We start from the raw sequence: 11,742 nt of genomic DNA, 5'->3' as shown, positions 1-11,742 counted from the left end.
ATTTGTTTAATTATATTTCTATTAATCTATTCTCCAAAATTACATAGTAGGACGTAATGTGGATGAGCTTGCAATAATTCCCTCCGTCGTGTTCACCACGTGCTATTTCTGTTCAAATGTTTTTATCTTTGTGTCTGCTTTTTCCATCAGATGTTGCTTCGCACTCACGTCTATCGCTTAATTATCACAGTGAAAAAAAATACGGTACCTGGAGGTTGTGTGCGGAACAGATGAGGATGTTACTAAACGAGGAAAAGAAGATGAAAGATGTAATGGTGTGAAGCGGATGAGGAAAAAGTGTTGTCTGAGTGACGTCATGTCGACAAGAGGGAAGAATGTGGGGAAAAACACAGGGAGAGGAACTCTTTCGAAATGAGAAGGACCTGACAAAGACTATCGTTTGGAGTATGCCAACTAAAAATCGAAAACGCACAAACACGCGCTCGCAGTGCCATAATCAGTTTACCAGCCCTAATTATCGCTGCCATCTCTTACCTATACAATTTTTGGAGCGAGCACGCTCCAGATTCGACATCTCTCTCCTGCATTCATGTACTTTATATGGTCTTGATTTCTTTTTATTTCTTCTCTCCTCTTGATTTATTCTGTCACCGTTGGCAAGACCATTTTCTCTCATGACGTCATTACCGTCTGTGATTCTGATTGTTATCATTGTCGTTATCTGCGATTCTGATTATTGTCAAAATGTCGTCGATCGAAACGGCGCGGGAAGTGAGCTGATGCTACCTGAGGGGGGGGAGGGTGAAAAAACTTTAACGGTTTTTGTCGATGTTGTCCAATATAGAATATCATCTTTCTCTTTTGACAATGCGAACCTGCAAGCTGTGGGGTCTCTGTGTGGCGTTCTTTCTTCTTCCCCTCCTTTCATTCTTTTTGTTTTTCATTGTTTCTTTCTCATTGTGTTGACCCCATTGTTACCAATACTGGGGTGATGGCGAGGGAAATGGGGATTTTATATGAATGAATAGAATAGATTGGCGGCACCCCCAAAATAAATAAAGTGCCACCCAATAAGGAAGGAGTTATTTGCAACAGAGAAAAATGCCAAGGGAATGAATGAAATAGCCTGGCCTGCAGAATGGAAAGAAGCAGCACCAACCGGTATGGAAAGAATTGATTATAATTAATTCCTTCCATTTTGTGTGACACTGTCGCCAAGTGATTCTATTCACTCTCATTGCAACCCTTGGAGAGGAGGGAGGGAGAGTTTATTTGAATCTTTACGTCAAGCCTCCGCGTAAATCCTGTCAATATCTCGGTATCATTATTTTGTTCTTTTTTATTATCATTAACGTATTCGTCCTTTTTTTGTCTTTACGGTCAGTCCCTTGCACATGTTTTCCTTCTGCTACAGAAAAACAGATTCTTCTTTTGTTGCGGTGAGCAGCAGGAAACCAAGTGATGAAGCCAATGACGAGTCTTTCCGATGGTGGCTGAAGTGACGAGCCTACCCGGCCTACACAGGAAAGGCCGTTACGCTGACTTTGCAACACACACACACACACGCACACACACACACACACACACACACACACACACACACACACACACACACACACACACACACACACACACACACACACACATTACGATCCGAACACATGATCCAAGACCTTGATGTGTGTGTGTGTATATTCGCCACCATGGTCTTTTGGATCACGTGTTGGACTCGTGATCGACAGTTATTTCCCCCACCGGAAGAGAGCTCAGAGCTCGTATGACCGATCTATGGGTAATCCTGTGACCTTCCACGCACACACACCCCAACTCCCCGCCCACGAGAGTTGGAGTAACGACTCGAAGCGCAGCGATACTGATATTATTTCAACCCTGGGCAGGATTCGAGCCCGGACCGCCATAGTGACAGTCGGCGATTCTACCAACCGCGCCACCGAGAGACAGAGAGAGAGAGAGAGAGAGAGAGAGAGAGAGAGAGAGAGAGAGAGAGAGAGAGAGAGAGAGAGAGAGAGAGAGAGAGAGAGAGAGAGAGAGAGAGAGATATAGAGAGAGAGAGAGAGTGAGTGTGTGTGTTTGTATTTACCTAATTGTAGTATACAGGAAAGGGACAACGCTCGTAGGGTCCTATCTCCTATTTTCTAATTTTCCAACATCCTAGACTCAAATTCATGTCCGGTTCCAATTTAATGTATATCTTTGGTTTCCAATTATCAAATTTAGATTTGAACCCGTGTATTGTTTGAACTTGGGCTATATCACCTAAGCTATTCCACATATATATTTATATGGAAAACTGTATTTCTTCACATAGTTTCGAAATGTGGTCTTCTTTAATTTACTACCATGGCCTTTATCCCTCCCATCTTTAATCAGATCTCTTCTATCACTGCAATCTATCCCCTTTAGTGACCTGAACACTGTAATCCTGTCACCTCTTTCTCTTCGATGTTTCAAAGTTGGTAGACCCAGTGTTTTTAGTCTCCTCATATGGTTTGCCTGGCAGGCTGGTGACCAGTTTGATTGCTGCCCTTTGTATTCTCTCAATCTTATCTATGTCCTCCACTCTGACGAATATTCCAGTCTTGGTCGTATCAGGGTTTCGATGAGTTTTTTTTATTCACCTTCTCTCCCAAAATCCTGCTGATATGTCTCTACCATAATCATGCTGATATGCCTGTCAGGTGATAGGTTGTCTGTTATCAATACTCTAAAAAAAACTCTCCTCTTTTGGTTTTGTAATGTGTTCACTTCCCAAGGTATTGTTGAAGGATGGCCTTTCGCCGTTATTACCCATGTCGAGTAATTTGCATTTTTTGGTATTAAGTTTCATTTCCCATTTTTGGCTCCATGCAAAATTAGGATCTAGATCTTTTTGCAATATTCTACCGTCCTCCCCGTTTTTCATTCTTCTCATGATCTCTGCATTATCTGTGGACATGTTGGCATACCCTGCTGTTCCTTCCATCATGTCATTAACGTAGACAAAAAACATCATTGGTGCAAACACTGAACCTTGTGGAACTCCGATCGTTACTGCTCTCCAACTTGACAATTTGTCTTTTACTACTGCTGGTAATGGACATGGAACTGCTTAGTGCAGGCCTGATGGTCTCTTGCATTCTCCTTCATTCTTATGTTCTTACTGTCCTCATGTATCTTTCCTTCAAAAAGTATTTTCCTCTCAGTCCTCCAACATGCTCCAATTTCCACATAAGTCGACTGTGAGGTACTTTATCAAATACTTTCTCTAGGTCCACCCACTCCTTTCCGTCTTGTAACACACCAATCACTCTCGAGTAAAAGCTTTAAAGATTCGACACACGTGGCCTTCCAGATCTGAAGCCAAAATGTTCATCTTTTCAAAATATTTGGTCCATCGATCTTTCACAATGTTTCACATAATTTCACTATTGTGCTGGTTAGTGATACTAGCCTATAATTTAGTGTTGTTTCCTTGTTTCCACCTTTGTGAATTGGCACCGCGTTTGCCCTTTTCCAATCAAGAGGCACAATGCCTTCTTCCAATGAACAAGTAATAATACTGTGGATCTTGTCCGCTAGTTCTTCCCTACATTTTTTAAGTGTCCATTTTGAGATCCTGTCAGGTCCTAAGGCTTTTTTCACATCCAGTGATCCCAGGAGATTGAGCATTTCCCTCACTTCTACATTTATATCTGCTAAACCTGTCTTTTTTATTATCCCCTCGCTTTTCTCCAAAAAGTTGCTCTCTTTTGTTAAGACAGATTGGAAACCTTCATTCATTACTTATGTCTGAGCTGAGGCCTCTTCAAAGACCTCACCATCTACTTTTAACTTGGTGGTTTCTTCCCTGTGTCTCAATGTACCATTTATGAACCTGTAAAACAATTTTGGTTCATATTTGCATTCATCTACTACACCTCTCTTAAAATTGCTTTCTTCCTCCCTGCGAATTCTGGTATAGCCATTCCTAGCTTGTTTGTAAGCTTCTTTTGTTTTGTTGTTTCTTTTCTTTCTCCATTTTCCCCAAGCTACATCCCTGGCCTTTATTATTATTATTATTATTTTTTTTTTTTGCAATCTTACTTTTTTTTTTTGCTTCTGTTTACTCCTAGTTTGTTAATATCAAGAAAGATTCCCCGTTTCCTCCTTATTCCTGTGGTATTCATGAATTCCTCCCAATCTGTTTATTCAAAGAATTTTCTCAATCTCAAGTAAACTGCTTTCTTAAAATTCAGTCTCCATTGCCTGTGTGATTCATTCCTTGGGTCTATTTCTCCATCCACCAGCTGAAATTCAATTGTAACATGGTCACTTTTTCCAATTGGGCAAAGGTCTGGCTCTTTGGTGAGTAACAGATCTAATCTTGAGGGAGTGTAAATAAGCGCGCATGTACATATACGAGTATGTGTGGATATATATATTTGATGCGTGTGTATACAAATATGTATATTGATATGTATATCTGAAATATATACTTAGACATATTTTTTCTGAGAAGATATTGCAGTACAACTCGCAAATATAGTCTTCACCTGTTTCGTAAATAGTCAACGCCCAATTATCTATAAAATAAATATATATCTCGTAGAAACTGAAAATATATACGTACTTTCAAAATGGGCGGAAGTTATTAAATATGTAAGTCACATTTTATACTAATTTGCACGTACGAAATGTCCACGTCACACTAAAAAAACGCATTGCGTGTCGAATGTTGCGTGACAAATGTCGCATGATGCGTGCTGCAAAATTACTTGCATATTGTCGACATTTTCTTACGGCTGGGGTGCACTTTGGACTCTGCCTCTGCCTCTGTCTGTCGACGGGATCTGTCGTACTCTAAGTCTTTTAGACTCTTTAAAGTCACCACTGATTCTTTTCGAAATATCGAAAATTTTCTTTCCAAAGATGCTTTTTTTTTTCTTATCTTAACTGAGAGTCTGTCGAAATCTAACAGACTTCGTCGGAGTCTGTTAGACTGCTGGGACCAAACGTCGTTTTAGTCCTTGTGAGAGTTTTCTCCTCTTATGAATAAAATCGCCAGGCGACAGCCCGAGTCCTTACGCCGGTACACGACAGACGTGCTGAAGTTAACGAGTATAAACGGAATGAAAGAGAATAAAGAGAACCACAAAGGGAAAATGAAATGTTAAAATAACTTAACCTTTTATTCAAATTAATTTACGTAAAGACTGGGAGAATAATACCGTAGTCATTCAAATGAATAGACTAAAGAGAGAATATATATATATATATATATATATATATATATATATATATATATATATATATATATATATATACATATTACAATGAGGGCCATCACGCCCTCCTAAGACGACGCCCACGCCCATCTCCAGCGGGATGATTCCTTCGAAGGGCACATGAGTTTCTCTACTGAAGGAGAAGCACGGGGACTTCACTGACGCTCACCAACTCGCTACGTGTGTTCATCGTGTGTGTGTGTGTGTGTGTGCGTGTGTGTGTGTGTGTGTGTGCCTGTGTGTGTGTGTGTGTGTGTGTGTGTGTGTGTGTGTGTGTGTGTGTGTGTGTGTGTGTGTGTGTGCGCGCATGCGTGTGTGTGTGTGTGCAAGTGTGCCTGTGTGTGTGTGTGTGCGTGCATGTGTGCGTGTGTGTGTGCGAGTGTGCCTGTGATTCACCACAGTCCTGAATCACGTGTTGGACTCGTGATCGGCAACTATTACCTCACGGATGAGAGCTCTGAACGCGCGCGCACACACACACACACACACACACACACACACACACACACACACACACACACACACACACACACACACACTCTCACTCACTCACTCACTCACTCTCTCTTGGCCACCAAAATTGGAGTTCCGGCTCGCAATGCAGCGATGCTGTGTGTGTGTGCGCGCGCGCTTGTGTGTTGATGAGTCTATGACTGTGTGTGCGTGTGATTCACCGTGGTCTTGGATTACGTGTCGGACTCGTGATCAACATTTATTAACCTCCCGGAAGAGAGCTCAGACCTCGTATATGACCAATCTATGGGTAATACCAAGATCGAGAGAATACAAGGTCTGCTCGCGCGCATGTTGTGATGTCATCTGAAGGGGCGCCCACAGAGATCAGGGCGAAAACGTAAGGGAAAAAAGTGAGGTAAAAGAGAAACCGTACAGGCACCACAGAGTTTCTGGGAGACTTACCTAGTTCATGTTCTGCAACCGTTAAAATGGGGGTTTCATTTTGGAAAAATGTTCTTGTGGTTTATCTTTGACATATTTAATAAAGAAACAGACGATGCAGTTAAAACTGGTGATTGACGTAAACGCCATCTAGTGAGAGAGCCGCACAGTAAAATGTATGTGGACGATGCGGCTCTCCGTGCGCTTTCTCGTCTTTCCTATATAGTCTTTGGGCCAAGCACTTCTAGTGACGTCAATGCGCAAACGACCTAAATACTGGATAGCTGTTGAGTAGACCTTGTATTCTCTCGATCTTGGGTAATACTGTGACCTTACACGCACACACACACCCGACTCTCCGCCCTCGAGAATTGGAGTAACAACCCGCAGCGCAGCGATACTGAAATTATTTCAGCCCTGGGCGGGATTCGAACCCGGGTCTCCGTAGTGGGAGCCGGGAACTCTACCAACTGCGCCACGAGTGTGTGTGCGTATGTGGACTATGTGTATATATCAGGGCCGTTTCTAGCTTCGTGGGGGCCCTAGGCAAGAGGCAGTTAGGGGCCCTCAAAAGTTAGAGAGATAGACAGATTGGTATTTCATTTATACCTGTGAAGTTTGCCAAACAGTAATCAAACGACTTCTATATCTTTTGATGGTGTTAAAGGATGCAAGTAACTATTACACCATATTTATTTATTTAAACATTTATTTTAACTTAACATCACAGTCTCTGAATACAAACCACACTTCAAAATATTGGTAACTTAACATCACAGTCTCTGAATACAAACCACACTCCAAAATAGTAGTAACTTAACATCACAGTCTCTGAATACAAACCACCACCAACTGCATTGTATTGGGCTCAAAATCTCTGCTTTCTGGCTTTTTTACTAGAAAAATCATCAATGATGTCTTCATACAACACGTCTTTCCCCACTTCATGGTTGATGCTGATTATTGCAAGACCACTGAGTCGCTCCTGCCCCATAGATGATCTTAAATAGATCTTGATGAGTTTCAGCTTCGAAAAGCTCCTCTCTGCTGAGGCCACAGTCACAGGCAGAGTACAGGCAATTCTCAATGCAACCCACAGATTGGGATACAATTCCTCAAAATGTTTTTTGTGGATAAAGGTGAGGAGCTCAAGAGCAGTCATTTCGTCTGAGGGCAAACTTGGTAAGTGTTTAACTTCCATAGCCAGTTCCTTTCCATCAATGTCACTTTCATTTCCAGAGGTTAATGTCTTGCATAGTTTGTCACACTGGTTTTTCAATGACTGATCATCCAGTTTCTGGAAATTGAGCAGCACTCCAAATTGGTCTCTTACTTCACTCAGAGTTTTAAATCTATCAGTTAAGGATTGAATGGTAGTGTCAACAACAACATTAAAGAATATTATTTCTAGCCTCTTCATTGCATCTGCAATGGGCTCATCTGCGGCCTCATAAGCAAAGTGTCTTTTTGTACTTCTTAATCTCTTTTCTTTGAGTACAGCCTCTACATTCATTTCCTCACACATATCTTTAGCAGAGACTTGAGCTGAAGTGAATCCAATTCTTCTGTAGTTAGTCAGAGATGTTTTCGCTTTAGTAAGGAGGTCAACTGCCACATCAAGCTGCATTTTAGGAGACTGCAGGAGCTTACTGACATGGTTCACAATGTGTAGAATGTCATACCATATGACTGTGCAAATGATAAATCGGTATGACCCCACCTCTTCTGCCAGACTTTGGGCTTCAACCTTGGTCAGAGGATCAGACACTTCCCTGACCTTCAACAAAGCTTCCCTTATATTAGAGGCCTGATACCGCACAGCTTCTATGCTATTAATACGGCCCTCCCATCTTGTGTCACTCCAGGTCTTGAGTGCAACAGTGACATAATCTGTTAGGATTGCCCATCTTTGTGGTGAGGCTGAAAATAGGTTGTACAGTTTCTGAACAGTGTCGAAATAGCTAGTGGCATCTATTGAAGCTGTTGCTGCATCAGATATCATCAATTTTAGGGAATGTGCTCCACATGGAACATAGAGTGCACGAGGGTTCTTCTCAAGAAGTCTGGCTTGAACTCCTTTGTTTCTCCCTTTCATGTTGGCACCATTATCATATGATTGTCCTCTGCAATCTTCAAGGAGAATATTCAGTTCCGTCAGTTGCTTTATAATTAGAGATGACAAACCAAGACCTGTTGTTTCAGAAGCTACAAGGAACCCCATAAAATGTTCCTTAATTTCTGGTTTCTTACCCATTTTGACAGTCCTTATGACGACTGACATCTGTTCTTGATGGCTTACATCGGGAGTACAGTCCAAAATAATTGAATAATATTTGGACTGTTTAACTTCAGTCACCATTGTGTCCATTATTTTAGTACTGATTGAAGCAATAAGTTCATTTTGGATGATATTTCCAAGGTAGCTGGAATGACTGAACTGGCCACTCTCAACACGCTCAATGTGCTGCTTCATGACAGGATCAAATTTAGCAAGCAGCTCCACCTCTTTTAGAAAATTCCCATTATTCTGCTGGTGTAACGTGTTTGATGAACCTCTAAATGCAAGATTTCTCTCGGCTAAGGATTGGATAATGGCAATTAAGCGAGTCAGGACATCTCTCCAGCTCCTCTTTTCAGCCTCCAATAGTGTTCTTTCAGCTTGGTGTATTGTCTTTCCAGTTTGCAAACGGAGTTGTAATCTTTCCAGGTTGCCATGTGCGCTATGTGTGCTGGACTGCTTTCATGACTTTTCAAAAGTGTGCCTATGTTTTTACAGTCTGTCAGTCCTTCTGTCACTAACTTTTGTTCTTTGGTTGACAATAATTTACAACAAAAGCAATAGAGAGCATTTTTTTTTTTTTTTTTTTTTTTGGAGTAGATAAGCCAAGTCCACTTCATCTTTTCTCCATTAACCAATGTTCTACAAAAATAATGATAATGAAAACTTCTTCCGTCTTCTTTTTTTGGGAAATGTGAAATCAGAACTAATCTGAAATGGCCCTCTACCTACTGCATCCGTTCTAAATGCATCAGACAGAATGGTTGGCCAGTTAGCAGGATCTAGTGGTTTAGAATAAATGGGAGGCTGCTCAGAAGTAGATGATGTCTTCTGTGGTTCTGGGGAATGTGGTGGTCTTGGTGGCAGTACAGCTTCCTGGACAGATCCTGATTAATGTGATGGCACTGGAGCATCCTATTCAGGAAGTTCAGAATATTCCTCTGGCTTGCTATCTGGAGCTCCAATATATTTTAGAATTGATCCTGCAAAATTACAAATTTCCTTAGATGATTAGGCGTTAGTCTAAAATAATACTCACCATTCAGAAAACATAATAAAACCAAACTTTAATATGTTTCTTTAAATTATTAAATGTACGATAATGAATTACCTTTTTCTTTTTACCATTTTTCTTCGTCAAATTTCTTTTTCTTTCGTTTCTCTGTTCCGCTGAGATAAATTCGTTTTGATGCCATTACGGGAATGATGATTGGCGAGTCTTAGAGTCTAATGTAGGCCTAGCACAGAAATCTGTTAAGTGAAAACCTTATAAATACATGGAATCAATTTTACATACACGATATTCGAGTAGAATAAATATGATTATTTTCATTAGTGTAGGCCTAACACAGATATCTGTAAAGTGCAAACCTTTTAAATACCCCTTAATAAAAATAATTCTACATACACGAAATTCGGGTAGACCTGAAAGGTGAACAGATGGGTGATTGTTGAGCCTGTGGTTATCTTAATATTATATAGAACTAGAGAAACGGACCAAACGACAAACGGAATAGAATTCATGTATTTCTGTCACTTCCTTTTGAGCTAACCTCGGTCCTGCCATCAAGTGTTTTTTTCATTAGGTAGGTGAAGTGAGAAAATAAATAATCATAATTTTGATGATAAAGAAATAAGCGAATAAATTGATAAGAGATTGGATAAAATATCGATACAAAATAAACAAACTTGAACATATGAACATATATGAACATTGAATATTGAAAAAGGTGGAAAAGGTAAACATTCCATAGAATACAAACATTTCCTATTGTGCATACAAATATAATAAAAGGAATTCCAACTTACAGTCACAGAACACACAAACTTACAAATTTACACTATTAGAAGCTAAGCATGAAGCGACCAAAGAGTAAACAAGAACGCTGGTTATGCCAATTCCAGTGACAAATAAAGCCAAACAATTGGACAAAGAATAGTAAGCTAATGGCCAAAAAGGGGTTTGTAATCAACAATTAATAACATCTGTAGCCATAAGCCCTAGCTTAGTGAACACATAAATGAATAAATAAAGCCAATTAATGCTTACCATATTATGTCTTTAGAATAAATAAGATGTAGGTGATTTTTAACAAGATAGTATTTTTAGCAGACGATCAAAACATTTCAAACAATAACAAACACTGCGAGAGGCGTGTTGTTTTATTTGCGTCGGCGGGCGGGAGAGGCACAGGCTCATATTTGAGGTAGCGTTACCTAGCCATTGGGCCGGCCGGGGGCCCCCTGGCAGGTTGGGGGCCCTAGGCAATCGCCTATACCGCCTATAGCTAGAAACGGCCCTGTATGTATCCATGTATTATATATATGTATGTGTGTATGTATGTATGTATGTATGTATGTATGTATGTATGTATGTATGTATGTATGTACAGTATATATGCGGGGCAGCGGAAGAGGAGGAGGAGAAGAGAGGACGGCTGCACCGGATTTGGACAAGATCGTGACAACCCACCGACGGAGACCCCGACCTTGGAACTGAAACTGGACTCCTTTCTTATGGACTACTGTTCGGACAAGAAGCAAAAAGTACCCTTAAGAGACTATTTTTGGACTACTCTTGGACCAATTTCGGACCTAATATTCGATCTCGACACACAGGTTCCCCCTCAGCTGAATAAAATCGCTTGGCGACACCACGAAATAAAAGTACAAAGGAAACAGGCAAAATGTCCACAAGACTATCTCGGTCACTTCCTTAATCTAAATAGAATCACTTGGCGGCAGCAAAATGATATCACAAGCCTCATACACCAAGTGCCTAACTGACCAACTTTTTGGGAAATCGAAGAAAAATTCCTCGTTTTCTTGTGACGTAAATGTACGTAACGGTACTCCTTACGTGGTTTAAACCCACCCAGACACTACTAGACAGGACATTGGTACTGGTACCACGCGGTGAAGATTCTCTTTAGACAAAAATCCAGAAATCAGCGACAAATGTCTTATGAAGGTGGGGGCTAGTGCAGAAAATATACATAGTATGTTATATGCATAGATGTTGACGCAGGCATGGGACGAATAAAAACATTAAAATTATTCACTTGTAGAATGAGGTAGCATCCCCGAGGGTTGGCACTCTGATTCCAGATCAGGTTGAATACCTTTGAACTCATGCAATTCCCGCCATTTTGTGTGTGTGTGTGTGTGTGTGTGTGTGTGTGTGTGTGTGTGTGTGTGTGTGTGTGTGTAGGCACGACCAAAGGTTTTTGTGGTGATTGTGGGGATGTCGACAAAACTCTGTCGAGGTCCCACGCGATCGTAGGATCTGAGTGTGACGTCACGGACAATCTGATGGGAATCGGACCGAGTCGCCAGCGATGG

At 40.9% G+C, this 11,742-nt stretch overlaps 1 protein-coding gene across 2 annotated transcripts; it reads right to left on the bottom strand.

The window, feature by feature from the left end:
* Window positions 1-6,813: 6,813 nt before the first annotated feature.
* LOC143034455 (zinc finger MYM-type protein 1-like) lies at window positions 6,814-10,697 on the bottom strand. Of its 2 annotated transcripts, none has more exons than XM_076200531.1 (3): window positions 10,451-10,697; window positions 9,512-9,651; window positions 6,814-9,383 (listed from the first exon to the last, which is right to left on the bottom strand). In XM_076200531.1, the coding sequence occupies exon 3, from the start codon at window positions 8,593-8,595 to the stop codon at window positions 6,991-6,993; it is 1,605 nt and encodes a 534-aa protein (XP_076056646.1). In that variant the 5' UTR covers window positions 8,596-9,383; window positions 9,512-9,651; window positions 10,451-10,697; the 3' UTR covers window positions 6,814-6,990. The 2 variants fall into 2 exon arrangements, with proteins under 2 accessions (XP_076056646.1, XP_076056647.1); XM_076200532.1 differs by lacking the exon at window positions 10,451-10,697 and adding an exon at window positions 10,233-10,347.
* Window positions 10,698-11,742: the final 1,045 nt, after the last annotated feature.

Source organism: Oratosquilla oratoria, chromosome 17 (genome assembly GCF_046742065.1).
Source record: "Oratosquilla oratoria isolate Oo_2021 chromosome 17, ASM4674206v1, whole genome shotgun sequence".
In the NCBI taxonomy this organism is placed as follows: domain Eukaryota; kingdom Metazoa; phylum Arthropoda; class Malacostraca; order Stomatopoda; family Squillidae; genus Oratosquilla; species Oratosquilla oratoria.
The sequence above is the reverse complement of the archived record's forward strand: the minus strand, read 5'-3'. Positions and strand labels throughout refer to the sequence as shown.

What these genes read in the sequence shown, in the direction of transcription:
- LOC143034455 (XM_076200531.1), bottom strand. Translation starts at nt 8,595, where the DNA reads ATGAAGCAGCACATTGAGCGTGTTGAGAGTGGCCAGTTCAGTCATTCC.